Consider the following 27,331-nt stretch of genomic DNA (forward strand, 5'->3'; position numbering starts at 1 on the left):
CTAAAGTTCCAAGTCAATTGCACCCCAGTGACTCTCCTAGTCCAGATCCCCCAATACCTAACACAAGTAGTAACAAAAGGTTTAAATAAAAGGCTAGCCAACTAGGGTGGCCAACTGTGGCAAACAACCCTATTGCAAGCCCAAAACCTCCCAAACTATCTCAGCCTGACAATGCAAGACATGAATTTTCTCATGAACCAGGTGAGATCAACGTTACCATTTTTTCCGGTACCAATGAACCCTCCGATGATGCCACAATTTGTCCCATGGACGCCAGGTTGGTCCCCTTTCTCTTTGACTCTGGAACAATCCCAACCACCATTAATGTCACTGACAGCCACTCTGGAAGCGAATCAAATGATCATGCGAGAGCACATAAGAGAATCAAACAGGGTTTTAGAAGATATATTGGAAGCTTGGGAAGAAAGGCAAGCAAAAGCAATGCTAATTGAAAGCAAGAAGGAAGTCGCATTCAAAGAGCCTTAGGCAGAAATTATTATTGCTCTGTTTCCACGAAACATGCTCAAATACGAAATAGAGCTCAGAACTATAAAGACAATGGAAAAGACATGGGCGACTACACTTTTCGATCCAAATCTGATGGAGAAAAAAACAATATGAAAGATAGTCCTTCACCAATGGGAAAGGGGAAGGGTCAGAAAAGGAAAACCCCAGAACTCAAAAAGTTTCTAATGAATTTTCTTATCTGGAATGCTAGAGGTGCCAACAGTGCCAAATTTCATAGGCAATGTGAAGCTTTGGTTGGGGTTCATAAACCTTTGTCCTTGTCCTTCTTGAAACTAGAATGGTTGAGCATAAGCACCTCTGCAAAGTTCTGAAGTTTTCTGGCCATATTCAATCACCTGCGGTGGGTTTATCGGGTGGTATTGTGGTTCTCTGGAAGGAGAAACTTGTTAAAGTTGAAAATGTGTCTACCACCAACCAAGGTCTCAATGTTACTGTCAAGGTACTTCCTTTCTCTACCCCTTAGCTTTATATTGATGTATATGCTAGTCTTATTTATGCTAATAGGAGAATCCTCTGCAAAAACCTAATTAATACTTCTAGGAATAATAATTTGGGCTGGCTTGTGGCTGGTGACTGCAATGAGCTCCTCAGAGCTCAAGATAAGCACGGTGGCAATAACATTAGTTTACCTAGGTCAAATCGGTTCTGGAAATGTATTAATGATTGTAGACTGTTGGACTTAGGTTTCATAGGTAGTAAATACACTCGGTGTAATAATAGATTCTTCAATAGGCAATCCCTTATCTTTTAAAGGCTAGATCTTGCTTTTCAAATGAGGACTGGCTTCAGGACTACCTTGAAACTGCTGTCACTTATTTACCCAAAACCCACTCTGATCACTACCCCATCATGATTAGTTTATTAAAAATACCTCCCAATACAATTGATAAGCCCTTTAGGTTTGAGTCCATGTGGTGTAGCCATCTTTCACTGCCCACTCTAATTCAGCAATGCTTTAGGGAAGGAGGAGACCTACTGGAAACCACTGCCAACTTCCAAACAGTTGCCACCATCCGGAACAAGCAAACCTTTGGAAACATCTTCGATAAAAAAAAAAAACTAGATTTGGGGGTATTTAAAGGTCTGTTAACTATCCCTTTAGCTCATTCCTGCAGTACGTAGAACAAGACCTTTAAGTAGAGTACTCCTCTATCCTTAAAACTGAGGAAGAATTCTGAAAACTCAAATCTAGGATCACTTGGTTGGTAGTGGGTGATGCCAACACTAGATTCTTCCATACCTCCACCATCAACAGGAGAAGGAGAAACAAGATTCTTACCTTGACAAATGATGTGGTGCAGGATATTTCTAACCCTCTAGATATTATGATTACCATTAGAGACTATCTCATTAAGCTCTATACTTCTGATCAAGCTTTCTCAAGCCTCCAAAGGATGGAGCACGCTTATGAGGACCATGTCCTATCCCATGAAGCTAGAAATGCTCTAGATTCTCCTGTTAGAGTCTCTAAAATCACTGAAGCCATCATGGCCTTCAAACATCTGAAGGCACTTAGGCCTGATGGACTCTATCCTCTCTTTTACCAAAAGTTTTGGAGTACTATCAATACCAAAGTAATTGATTTTGTCATGAATGTATTCCAAACTCAGACCATGGACCCTAATATGACCACTACCTTCCTTTGTATAATCCCCAAGTGCTCTGATGCCACTATGCTTAAGAATTTTAGACCCATTGATCTCTTCAATATTGTCTACAAAGTGGTTACCAAGATCTTAGTGAATAGGCCCAAACCTTTCCTTCACTCCATCATTGGTCCCAGCCAAGCTAGTTTCCTCTCTAAAAGAAGAGCTGCTGACAATGCTATCATTGTGCAAGAATATATCTCTCATTTTAATAAAATGAAGGGTAAAAATGCTAACATGATTCTAAAGATTGATCTTGAGAAAGCCTTTGGTAGAATTAAAGCGTCCTTCATTAAACATACCTTAACTAAGCTGGGTTTCCCTCCTAAGTTCACTACTCTTGTCATGTCCTGCATCTCCACCAGCTCCATCTATGTCCTTATTAATGGTGGGAAAACTGACTTCGTGCCATATAAAGGGATAAGACAAGGTGACCCAATCTCCCCTTACATTTTCATTATGTGTATGGAAATCATCTCTAGGGACATTGAGCAGCATGTTACCTCTAAAAGTTGGTTCCCTATAAAAATCACCCGCTCTGGACCCAAGATCTCTCACCTTTTCTTTGCTGATGATTTAACTCTCTTTGCTAGGGAAAATGGGAAAACTACAACACTATCATGAACATTATCTCTAATTTCAACAAGAGATCTTGACAAAAAATAAATTTGGAGAAATCCACTGTCATCTTCTCCAAGAATTGCCGTGACCACCATACTTCTTTCTGCTCAGGAATCCTCCAGATAAAGAGTAGCCAAACCTTTTAGGAAATATATTGGTTTTCTCATTTTTCATAAAAAGCCTACTAATAGTTATTTCCAATACATTTTCGATGGACATGCACCAAAGGTTGGCTGGTTGGAAAACAAAACTCCTTAATATAGCTGGAAGAACTGTTCTCACTAAAGCTACCCTTGAAAGTATCCCCAGTCATGTTATGTAGTATATCATGCTTCCTGCCCACATTTCCAAAAAATATTAACAAAATTCAGAGAGACTTTATCTGGGGCACCACTGTTGAAAAAAAATGCATCTCTTAAAATGGGATACTATCACCAGGCCTGAAGAGGAAGAAGGGCTTGACATCCCAAAATGTCACAACCCATAATCACGGGTCGTGTGGGCTTCCACACTAACCTCCCTGGTGAGCGAACCCTTCCCTTAGACTACCTCATTTTAATTAGCATTCATCAAGCGGAAGTAAGCAGAAATATACTACAATCTCCATATAAATAAATAGATAGACGATGCATAAGTACTGATACAAAATAACCCAAGATGTGGTTTGAAGACTAGTACAAGAGATATTAATAAAATAAATACATAATATGAATACGAAATACAATCCCTAAATCTAAAAATACTGTCTCAGAGTAAGAAGGGACATATAAGAATAAGGAAGAGTCTCCGGGCTATCTGATAGGTGCTCACCCTTGAGTCTCTGACAAGTCGGCCTCGAGATCACTGGCGAGGCTGAGAAGTGGATCCTGTGACGAACTCCGCACTCAAGAAAAAGTGCAGCAAGAGTAGTATAAGTACAAACACAAGTACTCGTAGGTGTCATAGGCCGACAATGACTAGTTCATGCATATAATAGACAGAAACTAACAGATAGAAAAGATAAGCATTCAAGAACAATCCAAGGAACATTTTCAACATATATCAGATCAGTTAAGTGTAGGAAGTACCAAATCAATAGTCAAAGTACATGAATGAATGTAGATGAAATGCAATGCAATATGCACTGGCCAACTCTCAGCACTCTGGACACACATGCTAAGGACATCTCGCCATCAATAGTCATGACCCATGGGGGACCCGCGAAGTCTATGTACCCGTTGCAGCGTGCAACCCGATCCCTATATATATACACACACACGTTGCGGCGTGTAACTTGATCCCTTTAATAACAATATAGTCACCGTCTTGCCCTTTTTCCTCATTTTATCCTCCGAAGACATAAACATGAATGAATGCATCAACAATCATACGTAACCAATCAAAAAGGTAGAATGAGATGGATTGCATAGCTATGCCCTTTCACACTCAAATCTTTTCTAAGAATTATAGAACCAACTAAATCATCAATATAAGATTCTTCCTTTTTTTATAAATTACCCAGGTAATGAAAAATGAGGACATGTAAAGTCAAATATCACAGATATCACTCAATCATGATGACGAGCCCACAGAACAACAATCATACCAACCTAAGTGAATTTATCATCACAACCATGCCGAAGGCCTATCATACCTTCCCCGTCAATCTCTACTAGTACATGCGATTCGCTAATCAGAGTCTAATAAGGATAAGTCGTAACCTACCTCGATAGCAGAGCAGGCGACACAAACTATTCAACTCGCTTTCCTTTTCGAATTGCCTCAGAACGGTAAAAGTATATCAAATTAGTATTCTACATTAGTATACGATTCTAAACACACCAATATTGCAATACTTCTAAATCGTCCCCAAAAATATAACCCCGGGCCCACAAGGGCAAAATCAGAAATTTACGAAAAAATTAGGTCACCCAAAGTCTAAGTGGTCAAAAGACCAAGTTTCACAAGAATCCAAACCCAATTTCTCACGCTTAGCAACTAGTTACCTAACTGATTAAATGATTAGAATCAAGGGAATTTTCCCAACAAACATGATTTAGAATAAATGATGGTTCAAATCAACCTAGGGTTCATCACCCCAAAACCCCCACTCAAACATGTTCTAGCATGATTTTCCCACTTTAATGGTAACATAAAAAAGACAAAAAGGTAGAAAACTTACCCAATGGAAGAATCCTCCAAAAAGCTCTCAAAATAGCCCCTCAAGAACCCTTTTAGTCTCCAATACAGTGAATGAAAAGAGATGGTTCGAATTTGAGAATTTATGGTTCTGATTTCTAGCGATCTCGCATCTGCAGACCCATTTCCTGCAGATGCGACCACACTTAACACCTCATAATCTCACATCTGTGGACCAAGTCCCGCATAGGCGGGCACACAGATGCGGCCCCAAGTCCGCAAATGTGGCACATCAGAAACTAGAATTTTCTGGTTTTTCATTAATTTCAACTCGAAACCCGACACTCATCTGAGACCTCCCGGATCCAAACCAAACATGCAACCCATTATAAAAACATGCTACGAACACATCCGCGCCCTCGGAAATCCCAAATGACAAAATCATCTAATTGTGTTTTGATAGTATTGATCAATCCTTTGTAGTCCTCATTCGTCATCACATTAGCAGTGCTAAATTTCTTTTCGTTGTTGGTCATTAATACTAGTTTACATTATTGGCAGTCATAGTGCAAAATTCAAATGCCACCGATGAGTTCTAACTTCACAACAAGTTCCCCTAGATGTAATTTTTTCATTTCCCTTTTATTAATTTAATATCCATCAATTTTTTGAATAGTAATAAATAACACAAAGAAATGTTAGAAGCATAAACAGTCATCAAACTTGAATTTGTATATATGTGTTTCTGTGACAAAGGTATTTAATGGTTAAATTATATATCCCTTCAATCTTAAAGACTCTTGAATTTATATCACTATCACTTTCTTATTTGTTATGTCTTGTGGAATGACTTATATTTCTTCCTTATTTCTTTACTTGTGTTGCTCTCTTTTCCTTTGTTTTTTACCTCTCACCTCTCAAATGGGGTTTGATATATCTTTATGGATAAAATTAGTAGGAGCAAGGGATAGTTCTTGTATATAGGTAGGGGTTAGGTTTCATTATAAGCTAGTAAGCATAAATATATTCGAGTACTGTTAAATTTTATTTTGAGATTTGGTAGATTTTGTTTGATATGATAACTAGTTACCTTAATTTTGTCTAATTGTCTGTAGGGCACACTTACAAAGAGGATGTGAATGTGACTTGTACGCCAAAGAACGAAGTTTCGTGTTGAAGTCGAGGAGGTCATGCAAACCAACCTTAAGATAGCAGGGGCTAATCTTAATTCATGTTTTATATCATTTGTAAACATATGGTTCATCTTTTTGACATAGATTACAAGTATTAATGATTTGTTGGAGAGCTTGTATGGCTTCTATTATTGATTTTGTCATATTTCAAATTATACACTTGATATTGCAATTGCGTTCCTTGTGTCCACTACATATCGGTAGTTATATATGGAGCGAGAAAAGCTTACCATATTAGCTTGAGAATGAATTGGGAGTTATCCTAGCTAGAATTTTTTTGGCTAGGGATATTTTTAGCTAATTGTAAAGAAAAGTCAACATCCTAAATAAATTTAGCTAGGACTTTAGGGTGGAATTAAGCCCAGCTAATTTTGCAACGAAATGTTGCCTAGCAAAACATTCTAGCTAAATTAGCTACGACTGACCCAATATTCTTAGCAAATATTTAGCTATAAGCCTATTAGCTATGGAAGTTAGCTAGGTACTAGCCATATATGCGACATGTTTATTCATTTTAATTAACCGGTCTTTAAGATTTGTATTTTGTAAATAACTTTTAAAATTTTGTCATAGTCATGACAATGAAAGTTGTTCATCAATGTGAAAAAGAAAATTAGTACGAAGGTGAGGGAAAATTAATATTGTGATTCTAGATTTTTTTCTTTTAAATTGTTTAATATCTTATATGTATACTGACAAGTTTATATCCATCTCAATCAATTAATTATTCAGATCCAAACATAAGAACCATTGTTGTATATATTGAATTTTTTAAAAGCAAAACTCATAAAATATTTTTATTAAATTAATTAAAAAATATGTTTATAAGGGGTAAATTAGTTATATTATAATTTTTTATATTAACAATTATAGATAAAAAGAACTGTTACAAAGAAATCAAAATTAGAAAGATATATGTTATATCGTAAATCACCAAATTTTAATTCCGAAATGAAAATATAAAGTAATACATTTTATGAATGTAAAGGAACAATAATCAGAGAATGCAAAGGAGAGTAAGATAATTAAAGTATTGACAAAGAAGGAAAACGGGGATAAAAGTAATTGTCTAAGTTAACATATCAAGAGAAAGGAATTTTCGTCTTATTTTACTCTTTACATTAATTACTTATTTTAAAATCATTTTCTAAGGCTATTGAGACTATACACAAATAAATATGGATATTATGATAAAATATATAATTCATTTATTAATTCTTAAAGAACGTGATAAGAGAGAGTGACTTTTATCCCCGTTTTCTTTCTTTCTTAATACTTTAAATGTGGAAAGAGAACGAACAATACCAATGCAAATTTGTACCAAAAGTTATGGATCTATGCATGAGAAGAGAATAAATATTCAGCAAAAACGTGAAAAGTCAAAATTGAACAAGTAAAAGTGCACGGACGAAATAAATATGTGTCGGAGAATTAAAATTGAAGTGCATACGTGTATACATGAGAAGAGAATAAATATTCAGTATTATCAAAAGTGAACAAATTAAAGTGTACGGAGGAAATAAATTTGTGTAGGAGAATTAAAATTGAACTGCATATGTCTATACATGAGAAGAGAATAAATATTCAACAAGAACACGAAAAGTCAAAAGTGAACAAGTAAAAGTGCACGGAGGAAATAAATGTGTCGGAGAATTAAAATTGAAGTGCATACATCTATACGTAAGAAGAGAATAAATATTAAACAAAATGACATATGTCTATGTTATAAAAATAATTGGATAAAATGTACAAGTTATATAGCTTATGGTACAAGCATTCATTGCGTGTACAATTTGTGAAGCTCATGGTACAAGCTGGAGGAGCAGTGTTCGTCAATAGAAAAGAGAATAAATATTCAGTACTATGACATATATTCACATGGGATTTATTAATTCTTAACGAATGTGAAAAGTCAAAAGTGAACAAATTAAAGTGCACGGAGGAAATAAATTTGTGTAGGAGAATTAAAATTGAACTGCATATGTCTATACATGAAAAGAGAATAAATATTCAGCTAGAACACGAAAAGTCAAAAGTGAACAAGTAAAAGTGCACGGAGGAAATAAATGTGTCGGAGTATTAAATTTGAAGTGCATACGTCTATACATGAGAAGGGACTAAATATTAAATACTATGACATATGTCTACATGGGATATAAAAATAGTTGGATAAAGTGTACAAGTTATATAGCTTATGGTACAAGCATTCATTGCGTGTACAATTTGTAAAGCTCATGGTACGAGCTGGAGGAGCGGTGGTTGTCCCTTCTCCACGCTTAAATATAATAGAAAAATATATATTTTTAGTAATGTGGCCAAGTAATATGGGACGAAGGGAGTACTTCATTTTTATTAATTCTTAAAGAATGTGAAAAGTCAAGTATAGTAATGTGGCCAAGTAATATGAGACAAAGGGAGTACTTCATTTATTAATTCTTAAAGAACGTGAAAAGCCAAGTAATGTGGCCAACTAATATGGGATGGAGGGAGTACTTCATTTATTAATTCTTAAATAACATGAAAAGTCAAAAGTGCACAAGTAAAAGTACACGGGAGAAATAAACATGTGTCGGAAAATTAAAATTGGAGTGCATACATGTATACATGAGAAGAGAATAAATATTCAGCAAGAACGTGAAAAGTCAAAAGTGAACAAGTAAAAGTGCACGGAGAAAATAAATTTGTGTAAGAGAATTAAAATTGAACTGCATACGTCTAAGTAAAGGTGCACGAAGAAAATAAATGTGTTGGATAATTAAAATTTAAGTGCATACGTCTATACATGAGAAGGGAATAAATATAAGTACTATGACATATGTCTACGCGGGATATAAAAATAGTTGGATAAAGTGTACAAGTTATATAGCTTAGGATACAAGCATTCATTGCATGTACAAATTGTGAAGCTAATGGTACAGCTATTGGGAGCTGTGTTCGTACCCCCCATGGTACTCCCTCATTTATTAATTCTTAAATAACATGAGAAGTCAAAAGTGCACAAGTAAAAGTACACGGGGGAAATAAATATGTGTCGGAAAATTAAAATTGAAGTGCATACATGTATACATGAGAAGAGAATAAATATTCAGCAAGAACGTGAAAAGTCAAAAGTGAACAAGTAAAAGTGCACGGAGAAACTAAATTTGTGTACGAGAATTAAAATTGAACTGCATACGTCTAAGTAAAAGTGCACGAAGAAAATAAATGTGTTGGAGAATTAAAATTTAAGTGCATACGTCTATACAAGAGAAGGGAATAAATATTAAGTACTATGACATATGTCTACGCGGGATATAAAAATAGTTAGATAAAGTGTACAAGTTATATAGCTTAGGATACAAGCATTCATTGCGTGTACAAATTGTGAAGCTCATGGTAGAGCTACTGAAAGCTGTGTTCGTACCCCATGGCACTTATATATATTGGGGCAAAGGGGCAAATATACCCCTCAACTATAGGATATGGAGCAAATATACCCTCCGTTAAAAAAAAGGAGGATTTATGCCCTCGCCGTTAATGAAAAGGGGCATATATACCCCTCAACTATAAGATATGGAGCAAATATACCCCTCGTTACAAAATTGGTGCAAATATACCCCTGTCGTTTTAAAATGGTGCAAATATACCCCTGTCGTTTTAAAATGGTGCAAATATACCTTTTTCACCGACGATTTTTTTTTTTAAAATTTAGGTTATTTTTTAATTAAAAAATATCACGTGACTTTAAAAAAAAGTTTACCCATTTTTTTGTGTAGACATATTTTTCTAAGGTCACATAGTAATTTTTTCTTTTGATAGGTGGGTCTGTTCGTTTAAAAAAATATCTCCGTGACTTTAAAAAAAAAAAGTCTACTCATTTTTTTAAAAGAACCAGACCTTACCCATCAAAAAAAAATTACTATATGGCCTTAGAAAAGTATGTCTACGCAAAAAAATGGGTAGATTTTTTTTAAAGTCAGGTGATATTTTTTAATTAAAAAATAACCTAAATATTTTTTTTTAAATCCGTCAGTGAAAAGGGTTGATTTATTTTTTTAAAAGTCACGGAGATATTTTTTTTAAATGAACAGACCCCACCTATAAAAAAAATTACTATGTGGCCTTAGAAAAGTATGTCTACGCAAAAAAACGGATAGACTTTTTTTTAAAGTCACGTGATATTTTTTAATTAAAAAATAACCTAAATATTTTTTTTTTAAAATCCGTCAGTGAAAAGGGTAGACTTATTTTTTTTTTAAAATGGGTAGACTTATTTTTTTTAAAGTAACGGAGATATTTTTTTAAACGAACAGACCCCACCTATAAAAAAAATTACTATGTGGCCTTAGAAAAGTATGTCTACACAAACAAATGGGTAGACTTTTTTTTTAAAGTCACGTGATATTTTTTAATTAAAAAATAACCTAAATATTTTTTTTTTAAATCCGTCAGTGAAAAGGGTAGACTTATTTTTTTAAAAAAATGGGTAGACTTATTTTTTTAAAGTCACGGAGATATTTTTTTTAAACGAACAGACCCCACCTATCAAAAAAAAATTACTATGTGGCCTTAGAAAAATATGTCTACACAAAAAAATGGGTAGACTTTTTTTAAAGTCACGTGATATTTTGTAATTAAAAAATAACCTAAATATTTTTTAAAAAAAATTCGTCAGTGAAAAGGGTATATTTGCACCATTTTAAAACGACAGGGGTATATTTGCACCATTTTATAATGGCAGGGGTATATATACACCAATTTTGTAACGAGGGGTATATTTGCTCCATATCATATAGTTGAGGGGTATATATGCCCCTTTTCATTAACGGCGAGGGCATAAATCCTCCTTTTTTAACGGAGGGTATATTTGCTCCATATCCTATAGTTGAGGGGTATATTTGCCCCTTTTCCCTATATATTGTAAATGTAAATGTAAATGTAAAAGTTTCCTAGCGAAAACAGTGTTAGCTAGGGATTGAAAGTTGTATTAGGCAAATTATTCCAAAATTATCTATATTTTAAATAATTTTTCATTCTTTTACTTTATAAATAATATTTATTGTTCTATAGGTAAGTCCATAGTATAGATAAAAAAAAGAAAATATTTTAAAAAGTAAAATACAACAAAAGTTGATAATATAGAGGGTAAAATAGATATTTGATCGGTTGAGTGACCTTCTGAGTGATATAAACATAGTTAAGTGACTTTTCTGTTACAAATAAAAGAAACATGACTTTGTTAGATTTTTGGATAGTTGAGTACCCTTCTAAGTAATGAGCTCTCACATTATCTAATCTCACATTATCAAATTGTTTTACAAATGGTATATAAGAAAGAAACGGTTTAAATTCTATGTACCGACGATATTCTTTTTTATTTATCAAATGAGTAGAAAAGAATTTGTTATTGACTCATACTAAATTAAATCAATAACCTAAAAAACAATATAATTATATAATATCGCTTGCACGGTAGATTAAAAAGCAGCCATTTCTTTCATTTTATGTGGCGGTGTCCATAGTATTATACACAACTTGTTATGAATTATGACATAAATTTTCTAATTTTTTTAAAATAAAAATTATATATTTACAAATTAATTTAAAATCCTCATTGAGGTTTTTAACTTTCCGTATTACACTAAGGTATGATTTTTTTTTAATATGTATGTGAAGCTTTGGAAGAAAATTTGCTGAGTAATAGAAAGATGTATAATGTCTCGGTTGTGACCGTGATGTGTGCTGATTAATGAAGCAAATAAAGTGATCATCTATCCATTTTTAATAGTTCAAAGGTGTATTTGGACCGAAAACCAAACATATGGTATTTTTATTCTATTTTCAATCGTTCAGATGATTTTCTTGACCCTTTTGCGTTTATATATAAATACAAATGAAAGAAAGCTCTAAAATAGTGAGTTAAATGATAATAACCATCATGTCAAAATTAAACTTTGATTTAATGGTTTGCTGAACCCGGTGTTTTCTGTTGAAAATATAAAAAAAAGACTGTTATTGGCTGATTTGCAATTTTGTTGGGCCACGCTATGTTTTTTTTATAACCATAGTGTCCGGGCCAGCTTGTGCGCACCATGACTAATTTTGCCGGATACATGTCACCTCCCACCAGCAACAAATACTAGGTAACTCTATCCACCAAGGCTGAAACACATGGGAAGAAATCACTTAGTATTTTTGTTTCTACTGGGATTTGAACCTGAAACGCTATGTTATATTCTCTTAAATTCAAATAGGACTTCGATCCAACTTATTATTAAACAAATTTATGTAATATTCAATACATAAGTACTGTGGTCCAAAAATCTAACTGCGAGGACATTTTTGTTATCAAAATTTAACGAAGAATAAAATGGTTTATTTTGAATAATTTAAGGATAATTTTGACCATTTTCCATAGTTTCAATAATGTTACAATACCCTTATATCTCATAATATTTTGATGAAAATGTTCTCAAAGATTTGTCATTATATTGGGTATGTTATGTTAATTTTTTTCAAAATAAGACAACTCCTTTTTTGTTATTAAGGCTAGCGATTAAATTTGCTCATATACTATCTTAAATCGAGTAATGTTGCCTTCCATTAAACTTTTGATCTAATGTAACCCTGCTGTTAGGAAAAAGTCTTAATTTTGGCCATGGCCCCTAATGGACTTTTTTCAAGAAGAATTTGGATAAGTGAGAGTGTGCATGTTTCACGTTGGACTTCTTCAAACGGCAAGAATACGACTAGACCAGATGTTTAAGGGATAGCAAAGTTATTCAATTTCGGTTAGTATATGGGTAAATTTTGACATTTTCCCTTGTATTATTTCTTTATGTTATCGTTAAACTTCAAATATATTTTGAAAATATTTGACCGTATTTATTGTAATCGCCATCCTACATATAAATTTATACATTTTATTTACTAAACAAACATGACTCTTTTGCGAAAATCTGGCTTGATTACGTTGCAAACCAATGTTAAAAGGAGAATAGAATAAATTTTTTATTCAAGATAACACTTCATATAGTTATGCATTATTTTAACACAACATCTTCCATTCTCTCTTTCTTAATAATAATAAATTATTATTATTCTAAGCCAGCATTAATTTCAGCCGTAGATTGTTCAAACGTAGGATGCGTTCCATCCGTGTCTTCCAGATATCCTCAGGTGGATCCTCAGGCGGATCCTCAGGCGGATCCTCAGGTGGATCCTCAGGCCTACAAAGAAATGTATAAAGGTAATATCACTGATAAATGTAAAAAAAAAATTATATAGTCAGGTTATATAATAAAACTTTAGTATCAAGTTAAATCGGAAACATTTACCTGAATTCAGTGTTATATCCGATCAAACAATTTAATCTTAGTACATAGTTGCTTAATAATTAAAGTGAGATCTAATGCGTATTGCTTAATCTTAGTTAAGTAATATAGACATCCGTGCATGTATATACATAGTTAAGTAATAATTAAAGTGAGCTCTTGCATTCATTGATTAGATGTACTCCTTCTATTCCATTTTATTTGACACTAATTTTTTATTATTTGTTTGTTTAAAAAGAATGACAAATTTATATATTTCTTAATGACATTTTATTTGACACTAATTTTTTTATTATTTTTTTGTTTAAAAATAATGACAAATTTATATATTTCTTAATGCGAAGTTTATATAGCCACAAATATACTTGTTTTGACCTGTTTAAGATAACAAGTTTCAAAAACTTATAGCGACACAAATATTGTTATGAAAAATTTAAGACACTACTAAAAAGCGCAAATACACAACGGAATTTTTCGGCGGATATTGGCTTGCGGAAATGTTTCCGAGGAATCCCAAATTTCCCACTGTGAACATCCTTCGTAAATTCACAATTTTTCAGAAGTAAGACAAGAAGTTCCAAAATTTTACTTTTCTTTCTTAACCCGTGGGCCAAATCAAAACTATATAAACCTAATTGAAATGAAGGAAGTAATTAAATATCCAGCCTAATTAAATCCTTACCCTTGAGCTTGTGGATGAGGGAGCATAATCAGAGCTTCATCAGGGCAGCTTGTTGGAGCAGCTTCTGAAGGACATGAAATGTATTCAGTGCCATCCAGATTAGTGCACAAGGTAACCTCATTCAAGTAAACGTGAGTAGTGTTTTCTGGATTAATTGGAATACATGTGAGGTAAATATTAAGGGGTGGAGAAGGAGGAGGTGGACTAGGTGGAGGCGGACTTGGAGAAGGAGGCGGCGGACTAGGTGGAGGAGGGCTAGGAGGAGGAGGAGGCGGACTACGAGGAGGAGGTGGGGGAGAACGAGGAGGTGGAGGAGAACGAGGACGAGGAGGTGGAGGAGAACGAGGACGAGGAGGAGGACGAACAGGAGGACGACGACGAATTAGAGTACGCTCATTGAACACCTTTTGGACAGCCTCCACAATATATTCTTTCGGATAAGCCAAGCTATCACTTGCAATAATCCCACTTGTTTCAAAGTAATTGAACAAGTTGCCTTGTTCAGGCATGTAGTTGATCTCTATTGCTTTGTCAAAGTATTCTTGTGGTGTTGTTCCTCCACATGCTCCATGGGCGCGCCACTCGTGCGCCCATAAGTCCCTTTCGTTCCAGTCTTCTCTAAGTGATGGCCAGAATGTTACAAGTTCATCTTCAATTGGTTCAAACTGCAGCGTCATAAAAAAATATTTGCATAATCAGGTCATTGCAGGTTATAATATCTTTATGATAACTGACCTACTATAACACATTAAAACTGCATTACTAAAGTGATTAACGCATACTTTTGCATCATCAACATGTATGACTTAAAATCTATATACGAGTGTGTATTGTCTAAGCAGTGGCCAGAATGTTACAATTACGTACTGTAACTTCGATTGGTCTAAACTGCAGTGTGATAAAAAAAAATATCTACATAACAAGATCTCTGGACCTCTACGTTAACTGAGGAACCAAAAGCAGTATGTTATATTATGTAAATATTTTTCTGCATCGTTCGTGCATAAAATGTAAACTCTCGAGAGTGAAAGGTAAGTGTGTATATATACCAGTTCATCCCAATTTGGGTCTTCGCCGGGGTCGCATTCAATGCTATTTCCTTCTTCATCTGCAGGCATAAGGCCATGGAGTGTGAATTCATGTTCAGGAATTGGTTCTTTGCACCTACCTTCTTCCTGATAATTCAGTTTAATACAGAAAGTAGGTGGCCATTGAAGCACATATTTCAAGAGTGCTGGACTTTGGGATTCAACAGAAATTATTTCAAGTAGCAAAATGAGAAGAAGAAAAAAGGGAGGTTTCTTCATGCTACTTGAGTTGATTGAAGCAAATGGAGTGAGAGCTCAAGCACATTATATAGAGTGTGATGTGAATAGTTTTTAGGTTATCAGTAATACTAGTATTATTTCAACGGATTATAGCCGATTAAATATGAAGCATCATGATCTACGAGGATTGATCCACTACAAAAAAAAAAAACTTCTGTGCTGAATATAAAAAATTCATTTCTAATAAAAACAAGAATTAGCTACGGATAACTTCTGTGTTGAATATAAAAAATTCATTTCTAATCCTATTTAATGACAGGTTAGAGACAGGTAATAAAAAAAAATCCTATTAGCTACAGGTTATTTAGCAATTTCTTTAGCTTAAACGCAGAAGTCCGTTGCTAGTCCTATTTAACGATGGATCAACTACGGATAACAATACAATCCTATTAGTTACAACTAATTTAGCAATAGATTAGCAATGAACTCATAGCTAATTCCTTATTTTTGACTTCTTTGTAAGCCGAAATCCGAATTCTCATGGGATTGAGGCATGGCTTTTGTTACTGAGCAGGTTATTTACTATATTCTTAATAATTACCAAATTTAGGATTACAATAGACAGTTACTTATTTTAACCTGATGGTGTAAAAAGACTATATATTGTCAATGTGGAGAAATTAAATTGCGAGTATTTGAAATATCTGTGGACATGATTTTGGTTGCTCTAAGTTCTACGAGAATTGATAGAGCCGACTTCAACATGTATCATTTATATTATACAAGTAGGATTCCTGAAGGCAGTTAAGCGTTACTGTATGTCATTTTAACATGGTACATTATCAAAGTGAACAACGATGGTGATAGTTCAGGTAGAAAAAAGAAACAACTGATAGTTGAAGTGTGATTTAATAAATAATTAGTGATAGTTTAGGTAAAAAACTCGCTCACTTAATAGTTCAGGTAAAAAAATCATGAAAAAATGATAATTTAAATGTGTTTTTGACTATTTACTCTTTAATTATCTAATTAAGTTTGGGAAGTGTCCTTTTAGTCAAGAGCCCCTAACTCTAACACTAAACTTCAAACGATCATATCTCCCACTCCCAGTGTATGATGAATTAAGCTATGAATCATATATCCAATTAAAACATTATGCTCACTCCATCCTATTTTAAGTGTCGTTTAGCTCAATTTTTTTTTAATATAATTATCATTTTAGGAATTCAAAATTTAAATTGGCAATCGACCCTTAACATTAAAGAAGTATGCATAATATTTAAAAAGAAAAATCAGTCCACCTTTATTAAATAGGGCTAACTTAATAAACTGTACATTATATTTATTATTTTTTTAATGGACATAAATAGAGTTAAAGTGACAGTGAAATTGGACGGAGACAGTATTGACTAATGTCGGTTCCTACATGAAAATTAAGAGTTGCTCGGACATGCAACTTGGACTTCAAATTTGAAATTTGTGTTTGTTTATGACATTTTGGATAAATTAAACTTTAGCTTGAAATTTTGATTTTAAAGTCAAATTCACCTAAAAGGTAGAATTTCAATTCCAAATTTGTGATTTTAATTTCCCAAAAAAAGACCCATAATTTTAAATTATATGTCCAAACACGATTTCAACTTCAAATCAGTTTCTACCCAAATAATTGAATTCAAATCACAATTTCAAGTTCATATCCATATGCCGATTCAATCTCCTCAAATCTCAACCATGCATTCTATAAACTTTTACTATGAGCCCGTTTGGATTGACATATAAGTTGCATATAAGCCGTTTTCAGTTTTTTTAAGTGTTTGACTAGCCAGCTTAAAGTTATTTTATGCTTGAAGTAAGCTCAAAAAATTAATTGAACTCATTTGACCTAACTTATTTAAAGTAACTTATAAACTAAAAATAATTTAAATTAAATTATTTTAATTTATTTTTTTAACTTATAAGCTACAAATAGCTTATAGGCATGAGCCATCCAAACAGGCTCTATGTGACAATTGTATTTCCTAAAATCCAAAGCAAACAGCACCTTACTTGTTGGTAGGTATATAAGCAAAGAGTGAATGAGAAAAACGTGTCAGCCTTGAGATTTGACCTAACAAAATTCAAATAATGCCTGCACGTGACTGTGTCATATCTGCAAAGAAAGTAAGGCCGATATTAAACCTTTTAACGCCGCGTTTATGTCGGGACTGGCTCCTCTCAAGTACCTCATCTGTCCATTTGGTCCAATCCCATCTTAAAAACTCACATGTGTCCCTATAATTATTTAATGTTTGAGATTCACTTTATTAACCAAAAAATAATATTAACTCTAGTTAGTAGTTCTCCTTCTTCACTCTTTTCCTCGTTGCTGCCAGCAGCAGCCTTCCTCTCTCCAGAGGATCTCTCCATTAAACCCACTAGCGCAAGTCCGATTTAAATTTTATGAGTTTAACCTTTTAAAATTTTTAGTTAAATTTATTGTATTTTAAAAGTTATGAGTTTATGTCTATTATTTATTATAATTTTAATAAATTTATGTTCCGCATTGAAAGTTAGGGATTCAATTGAACCTACACTTTGAATGCTACATACGCCTATGCCTCTGAGTGCAACCAACAAAATCAGTTTATGTTGCTCTGTTCTCACCATTATTGTCAAACAAAGACTATGTTTTTGCCCTCCTAAACTCTCCTTCTCTATAGTTTCTTTTATGAGATACCCTTTTTATTTATGTGTATGTTGAAGACTACACTTAATTATGAAATTTTAATTTCTGAGAATTTTGTGATTTGCACAACGTTTTAGTTATTTCATCTCGTTTTATTGTGGATAGGTTTAGAGAAGCAACTAAGGGGAAGTGCGAGAGAGAAGCTATTAACCCTGGTTAAGATTAGTTGGTTAGCAAAATGAATCTTAACCATTAAATAGTTAATTGGACATGTGTAAAGATGTGCTACTGGAGTGCTACTGGAGGGGACTTGGATTCGTTTATGTCCTGTTGTCTTTTTTGTTTTTTTTGTTTTTTGTTTTTGGGCTTTCTCCTTATATGGCGCATTTTTATATGTGACGCTAGTAACGGAGGGCGGTTCATAGAGAAGAAGTAGGTCACATCACACATTAGGTGAATCTCACGTGGGAATGTGAGAGTAAAATGAATAGATTTATAAGACATACTAGAAGCTTACATGGTATGTTCACTTCTGGACTCTACGATGATGTAATTCGAGGGACAAATATGTGAGGTATGTTTGGCCAAAATGAACAATATGTGTCATGGGCTTGGATTGTGACATTATTTCCTTAATGGGAAGTTTTATAACCGCACAAATGCTATGACATATTTAAAATTACAAGTTTCAAAAGTTTTATGGCTACACAAATATTATAGCATATTTAAGATCACAGATTTCAAAAATATTTCTCTTCTTTATTAAACTTTGTGTCAAATCAAACTATATCAAAAACAGGAGTAACAAGTAACATGGTTCATCGTTATAATTAAGCTACTAAATGATTTTCAAGAGTATAACAAAATTCTTACAACTAAATAATACGAACTGAATGTATTTATTAGTTTTTTTTTTTTTTTTTTTTGGGGGGGGGGGGGGGGGGGGGGTAGAATAACTGGTTACAGAAAAGTTGATGACCGTAGGAAGAGAGAAAAGCTAAGGTAGATATTACTATAAGTTTTTGTTTGGTATATTAGATATTATTACAAGTGATATGCTTCACATAGTTACAAGAAAAGATATAACGAAAGGATTTTTCTCGAGTAAATGATTAAAAACACATTTGAACTATCACTGTGAATTTTCTACCTGAACCATGATCAGGTGCGCGAATTTTCTATCCGAACAATCATTAACTATTTATCAAAATCACACCTCAACTATCAGTTGTTTTCTTTTCCTACCTGAACTATCACCATCGTTCAGGTATGAAAAGTAAACAACTGATAGTAGGTGATAGTTCAGATAGAAGAAGAGCACACATAATCGTTCAGGTGGGAAACTCACGAAAAAGTGATGGTTCATATTTGTTTTTAAGCATTATCTCTTGAGTAAAAGACCACCAGTCTTAAAGTATTAGATGAAATGCCACCTTTATGACATCAGCAAAGCAAGTTAAAAAGTTGTCAACCATAGTACCAAAGTCTTGTAAAATATAAAATAGTCGCCATCCCCAAAGTCTTAAAAAACTTACGCCCCAGCCCCAAAGTCTTGAAAATATAAAATAGTCTCACCCCTAACATTTTAATTACGAGATTTAGAAATTTAAAAAAAAAAACTAATTTCTTCCCTACAAAGCTCCTGAATTTCTCCCCTTTCGAAACCCTTTTTCCGATCAAAAGTTCAGGCTTGCCATCGGTAAAGCATCCCCAACGACGGAAAGCATCTCAAATTCAGCCATGGTATCTTAAAACTCTCAGGTATTGTTATCATTGCTATCTCTAATTAATTTCTCCATTGTTGTAAAAGCTCAACCACTTCACCAACGATCATCAACTATCCCCCATGTTAATAATGGACTATGGTCAAATATGTCATAAATAGGCTAGACTATTTGGCTAAAAAGCAATTAATTAATTAATTAGATTATAATATGTTAAATTCAGGATAGGGACTAAAATTTAGAGAGACAGAATAATGGGAGAATTCTTTCTACATTTTATTCATCATAATGACCTCCTTATATACAAGTAAGGTTTCTCCTTGCCCTACTCTAACAATGTAACCCTATTCTAAAAGAACTAAAATCCTATTTTACCATAATTACAAATTCACCATAAATAATTACAATTATACTGAAATGTCGACGTGGGAGGAATTAGCAAATTATGACCAGATTCCGACTTGCAAGTGTGGAAAGTGCACGTGCAATCTAAGGACGGCCCTAGAAACCAAAAGAGAAGAAGAAAAAGTACATCTTTTCCTCATGGGATTGGAGGAAGAAATGTATGGAACGGCGAGGTCAAACATATTGGCCCAAGAACCATTGCCAACATTAAATAAGGTCTACTCGAAGCTGGTACAAGAAGAGCGTGTGAGAGGAATCACACAAAAAGCGAAGGACCGGAATGAAACCATGTCTTTCTCCATGCAAGGGAGAAACCCTCACCGTGACCAAAGTGAAGGGAAAAACGATAGTGCATTCTGCAAACACATTGTAAGAGATCCGGACACGTCATTAACGGATGTTTTCAACTTATTGGCTATCCGGATTGGTGGCCAGGAAATTAAAAAAAATGAAAAAATCAGAGGAAGAGGACAACAACAGCAGAGGGTGGATCAGGATCCGGACGTGGAAGAGGCAACTACCGGGCTAACCCAGTGGTTGCCAGGCAAGGAGTTTAGACAGAGATAGGGCAGATGAACACAGGCGGGACAGGACCTCACAATTTAAGTGCAACGACCCATTTGGTCGTTTAGCACTTTTAGACCTAGTATTCCTAAAACACCCTTTCTGTGGTCTTATTTTAGTGTTTATAGCTTGCGGTAATGGGTGACTCAGTTATTTAATTGACGGCGAAATATTTGAATATTTATTTATTTATTTATTTATTTATTTATTTATTTATTTATCGTCTGTGAATAGTTTATTCATAGGAATATTATACCCGTATAAGGTATAAGTTGGTAAATATAGTATTTGATGGAGTGGATAATTTTTAAAGTAGACAAATAGTTACGGAATTAAGGAAGTTATTGTGATAAATAATCAGATTAGGCCCACACAACTTCTCCATAGTGGCCCTTCCGTGGAAGACCTACTACATAGAGTCTAAATTCATTAACTGCATAGAAAAACAAAAGCCTAGGAGCAGTTGAAAAATAAAAGATTGCACACAAACTCTGCACAACAAGGGAAAACATAACCAATTGCAAGTAAATTATTCAACCCCATTCCCGTGACCATGGAATTAAATTGTTGTACTAGTAATATTTTAAAAAAAAGTAATCATTAGGTTGATGAGTAGGCTACACGTTTAGCTGAAAATTAAGAAAATAGTAGTAGAATGTTGCAATTATTATGGGTAGTACATGTATGCAGTGTACTATTGTGGAAAGATATTATTTTAATATTATTTAGGGGATTGAATTCATGTAGTAAGTACGTGCAGTGTACTATTGTGGAGAAATATTATTTTAATATTATTTAGGGGAGTGAATTCATGTAGTACGTATATGTAGGTACCATTGTGGAGAAATATTATTTTAATACTATTTAGGAGATTGAATTCATTATCTACCTTGGGTTCTACTAGTTTCAAAATTTTGCAGAGGGAGTAATAATTTTAGAGTTCTACTGGTTTCAAAATTTTACGGAGGGAGAAATAATTTTGGATAAGTAATGCATAGTAGTTATGAGGTATTAATGACTAATGATTATGGTTTCATGTATAATGGCTCAAGGATCGATAAATAATGTTCTTAAAAATTGTCCCTGGTTTCGCGAACACTGCTCTCAAAATTGCTTATAGTTTCATCTTCGATCATAGTTATTAGGTTAGCAAGTTCCATTTTCTTTATATATATATATATATATATATATATATATATATATATATATATATATATATATATATATATATTGGATATAAGTAATTGAATATTCGGGTATTGGATTCTATGTACACCTTTAAACTCGTGGTATTTGCGTCATGAAAAGTGAGATGTTAATCCTATATTAAGATTTTGGGGTAATTGAAGGTTTCGAGTCCTAGTCCTACAAATGTGTGTGTGTGTGTGTGTGTGTGTGTGTGTGTGTATATATATGAATTGTGATCCTATTTGTGGATGGAATTGTAATTTATTAACATAGAATATTTAATCGTTATATTTTGATCGTTCAGAAGCGTTCCGGAAGGATAAAGCTCAAGTTTGATTGTTTGTGGCTCTCGTTCGGCTTTGAGGTAGGTTATGGCTTACCTTTTTGGTTAGACTTCGATTAGCGAAACATATGTATAATTAGATATTGTCGGAGAAAGCATGTACGCTTTCGGGTACGAAGTTGGGATGGACTAGGTTCGTATTGTTGATTGATTTGTTGGCTTGTAGCCTTATATAGTTGTGTTGTGACTTGATTGGAAGTGATGATAAAGAAGAGAGTACACGAGGCTCGAGGTCCTTACCGAGATCGTGAGAGTACACGAGGCCCATGGTTCTTACCAGGATTGTGAGAGTAAACGAGGCCCGAGGTCCTTACCGGAATCGTGAGAGTGGTACATGGACTTCCCGAGTACCCCATGGGTCATGGCTGCTAGGCGACGATCTACACCGCCATATCATGTGTGTACGGGCATTGCATTCATTGTATTATATTGTATTGCCTTGCGTTGCGTATTCATTCTTCATATCATTCTTTTATACCTTGGATTCTGTATATGTCTTTCTATATTTAGACTGATATAGTGGATTGTGATTTCTACTTGTACTTGATTGCGAGCATGTCTATCTTTCAGTTTCTTCCTGTGTATATGTTAGCTAGTTGTTGTCGGCTTATGATACCTACCAGTACTGTTGTTTGTACTTACCCTACTTTGCTGCATTCTTTTTTAGTGCAGAGTACGAGATCGATACCACTTTTGCACCTCGAAATTGATCCCGAGGCTATCTGCGAAGTTTGCTAGGGTGAGCTTACTGGACAAGTCCGCCACCCCTGGGACTCCTTCTTTACTACTTGTCTTACTTTGATCCTTAGACAGTATTTCTAGTTTTGAGACTCATGTATTATTCAGACACGTTGATTAGTGGCTCTTGTACTATTTCTGACCATTTTCCTTGGGTGGTATGTAGAATTAGGTTTTGTCACGACCCAACCCCGTGGGCCGTGACTGGTGCCCGAGCTGGATACCCATACACACCTGATTACTAAATCAACTTAGCTATATTTTATTCATGTCCAACATAAATTAATTTATATCGATATTAACCTGAAGTGGTCACATATAACGCACATATCATATCAAAGCATATACATACGCATATATATACATACAAGTCGTTGAGGCCGTTATAGCGAATAAGATTGCTTAGATGCAAACCCCAGACATAACCGAACAATAGCGACCCACGACCCACATATATGTCTACAGGCCTCTAACAACATAACAGAACCATATGACGGGACAGGGCCCCGCCGTACCTCTGAAATAGTCATATATACATAAATACGTACAACAGAAAGATCTGTACCTACGGGCATGAAACGCAGCCCCTGAAGAAAGGGGGTCAGTATTCAAAATATATGTTAGACTCTTCATTAATTTCACTTTATTTAGTAATTATTGTTGTATAACTGATTAAGGAAAGGGTTCTCCTACCGAGGTGGGATATGGTAGGTGCCCGTACCACTTATCGGCATTTGGGGCGTGACATTAAGCGAAGCGATCCGGAAGACCACATGCTAAATTCTAAAGGAATAAACCCAAATGGAAAGATGGACGGTAAGGCCGAAAACTCATCCTGGATTACTGACTCCGGAGCTACCAACCATGTGACAGGTAATCCAGAGGATCTGAGCGACCAGCGAGACATTCCTAAGTGTCCGGTTGGGCATCTGAATGAAAGTAGCTCGGTGGCCACGAGAGAAGGAACAATCAAGCTAAATAATAGGATTTGGTTGAATGATGTCCATTATGTTTCAGATTTAACATGCAAATTGATTTCTGTGTCACAACTTGTTGATCATTTAGATTGTGATGTAAATTTTAACAAAATTATGTGTTCTATACAGGACCCCACCACAAGGAAGCTGCTTGGAACGGGTGAGCGTCAAGGTGGACTTTACTATTTTCGAAATGTGTCGTGGATACGAGCTATGAAGACGGAGGCAGTCGATTGGTTCGACCATTGGCACAAATGGTTAAGTCATCCTTCAGCACAAGTGACGAAACCTATTACGGCATTAGGACAAAAAGAGAGTAGTATTAGATTAGATAAAGAATGTGATGTATGCCAAAGGGCAAAACAAACCAGAAGTGTTTTTTCTTTAAGTGATAATATAGCTTCGGATATTTTTGATATGATTCATTGTGATTTATGAGGATCAGATACAACCCTTCATCTTGTGGTGCATCATATGTTTTTACTATTGTGGATGATCGTTCGTGAGCCGTGTGGATTTTCTCTTAATTGATAAGAAAGAAGTGTCCCAAATCTTGAAAAAAATTCTTCACCTTGTTAGATAGCCAGTTTGGTAAGAAGGTGAAGATTGTTAGAAGTGATAACGGAAACGAATTCACATGTATAAAGAACTACTTCTTCAAATATGGAATTCCTTTTCAAACATCTTGCACAGGAACACCATAACAGAATGGAAGAATCGATAGGAAACGCTGTCACATTCTTAATGTGGCACGCACATTAAGATTTAAGGGTCATCTTATAATAAAGTTCTAGGGTGGATGAGTTTTGACTGCAGTGTATTTGATCAATAGAACACCATCCTCGATTTTGAATGGGAAAATCCCCTATGATGTTTTGTACAGGGAAGCACCCTATTATGAACACTTAAAGGTGCTAGGGTCACTGTGCTATACACACACAAAGGGAAGAATGAGGGACAAGTTTGAGAGTAGGAGTCTTAGGTGTGTATTCTTGAGATACCCCTATGGACAAAAAGGTTGGAGGTTGTATGACTTAAAGAATGATGTATATTTAGTTTCAAGAGCTATAGACTTCTATAAGACTAAGTTCCCCTTTGTTGTAGGATCAGGTAACTTAGTTGACAACGTAGAAGTGACCCCGGACAAAACTGAGGAAAAGAGAAACCAACACGACTTTGAGAAAGATCGGACTGATAATGTAGGAATGAACGAAACCTGGATGGATGAAGTACTGACATCTAACAACGAACCCACACAACAGCCAGAATTGGACTAGATAGATGCCTGTCCAGATAGAGAAAATGGGGTGGAAGTACAGAAAGAAGATATTCGTGCTAACGATATAACACCGGAGGAACAATTGGGTTGGGGTAAACGTTAGAAACATGAATAGATTCGATTGCGCGACTACGTCACTGAACCATTTCAGAAAGAAAGTTCATCAATGCATCTGCCCGATCCTCGGCAACCTCAGGTGCGCCCTATCGTTTAACTCACTATATATCTTGTGATAATTTCTCCGTGCAACACAAAAAATTCCGGGCAGCGATCAGCACAGGAACTGAGCCAAAAACCTTCTCAGAAGCCATGAAAAAGGAACATTGGAAAAAAGTAATGCAGCAAGAGATCCAAGCATTGGAGGATAATGGAGCATGGACATTAGAAACATTTCCACCAGATAAGAAAGCACTCAGATGTCGATGGGTGTACAAGATCAAATACAACTCTGACGGGACAATTGAGTGATATAAAACTCATTTAGTTATTTTCGAAAATAAATAGAAGGAAGGAATTGACTACAATGAAACATTTTCTCCAGTTGCTAACGTAGTAACTATTCGGATCTTTCTGGCTGTTATGGCTGCGTGTAATTGGGAGTTGAGCCAGATGGATGTTTATATTGCCTTCTTGCATGACGATCTTACGGAGGAAGTTTACATGAAATTTCCATTGGGATTCTGCGTGCATGGTTATGACCAAGTGTGTCGACTCCAAAAATCTTTGTATGATTTGAAACAAGTCCCACGGTGCTGGTTTGGGAAATTGTCGAGTGTATTGATAAAATATGGGTTCAAACAGTCATACTCTAACTACTCTCTATTCACAATGCACCGAGGAGGTATGCAACTTAACGTCTTAGTCTATGTGGATGACTTGATTTTCTCCGGCAACAATCATAGTGCCATTGAACAATTCAAAGACTACCTACGTGCATGCTTACACATGAAGTATTTGGGCCCTTGAAGTAATTTCTAGGAGTTGAAGTTGCACGAGGACCAACTGGACTATTTCTTTGTCAATGGAAATATGCCTTAGACGTAATCTCTGAGGTCGGTTTGCTGGGAGCTAAACGACTCAATATTTCTATGGAACATAATCGCGGTTTAGCGCTAGCCAAGGGAGCCTTATTGGGAGATCCGGAATCATACCAACGTCTGGTCAATACACTAATATACCTCAGTTTTACGAGACCTGAGTTGTCGTATTGCTTTCATGTTCTGCCCCAATTCATGTAGCAACCAAAGGAAGCACACTGGAATGCAGCACTCCAGGTGGTGCGCTACTTGAAGAAGAACCCAGGACAAGGCATTGTGATGAGAAGAGATTGTGATATCCAATTGTATGAATGATGTGATTCGGACTGGTTTAGATATCCGTTGACTCGAAAATCACTTACTGATTGGTTTATCTCCCTTAGGAATTCACCCGTATCATAAAAGACCAAGAAACAGCACATTGTCTCTCGTTCGTCATCGGAGGGCGAATATCGATCAATGGCAATGACGGTCTGTGAGTTGAAATGGCTAAAAGGAATTTTGCATAGTTTGGGTGTTGAACATAAATCTCTGGTGAAAATGTACTGATAGTCAAGCGGCATTATATATTGCGCAAAATTCGGTGTTTCATGAATGGACTAAACACATTGAAGTCGACTGTCACTATGTTTGGGACGCACTGTAGTCTAGAGTCATACTTTCCAGTCATGTGTCTACCAATGAGCAACTGGCCGATGTGTTTACAAAGGCTTTAGGCAAATCGCAGCATCAGTATTTACTTGGTAAGTTGGGCATTCGAGACCCTCATGCTCCAACTTGAGGTGGGGTATTGAGACCGAATGTGACAAGACCAGTTGGTCCGGACATGTCAGCGTTTCGGTATAATTGTAATAGTTATTTATGATGAATTTATAATTATGGTAAAATAGGATTTTAGTTATTTTAGAATAAGGCTACCTTGTTAGACTGGTCAAGGAGAGACCTTACTTGTATATAAGGAGGTTATTATAATGAATGAACCTTAGAAAGACTTCTCCTATTATTCTGTCTCTCTAAATTTTCGTCCCTGTCGTGAATTTAA

At 35.0% G+C, this 27,331-nt stretch overlaps 1 protein-coding gene across 1 annotated transcript; it reads right to left on the reverse strand.

The window, feature by feature from the left end:
- Positions 1–13,071: 13,071 nt before the first annotated feature.
- LOC132602841 (uncharacterized) lies at positions 13,072–15,476 on the reverse strand. Its single transcript, XM_060315627.1, has 3 exons — positions 15,151–15,476; positions 14,102–14,766; positions 13,072–13,314 (listed from the first exon to the last, which is right to left on the reverse strand). The coding sequence occupies exons 1-3, from the start codon at positions 15,406–15,408 to the stop codon at positions 13,188–13,190; spliced, it is 1,050 nt and encodes a 349-aa protein (XP_060171610.1). The 5' UTR covers positions 15,409–15,476; the 3' UTR covers positions 13,072–13,187.
- Positions 15,477–27,331: the final 11,855 nt, after the last annotated feature.

This window comes from Lycium barbarum, chromosome 7, assembly GCF_019175385.1.
Source record: "Lycium barbarum isolate Lr01 chromosome 7, ASM1917538v2, whole genome shotgun sequence".
Classification (NCBI taxonomy): Eukaryota; Viridiplantae; Streptophyta; class Magnoliopsida; order Solanales; family Solanaceae; genus Lycium; species Lycium barbarum.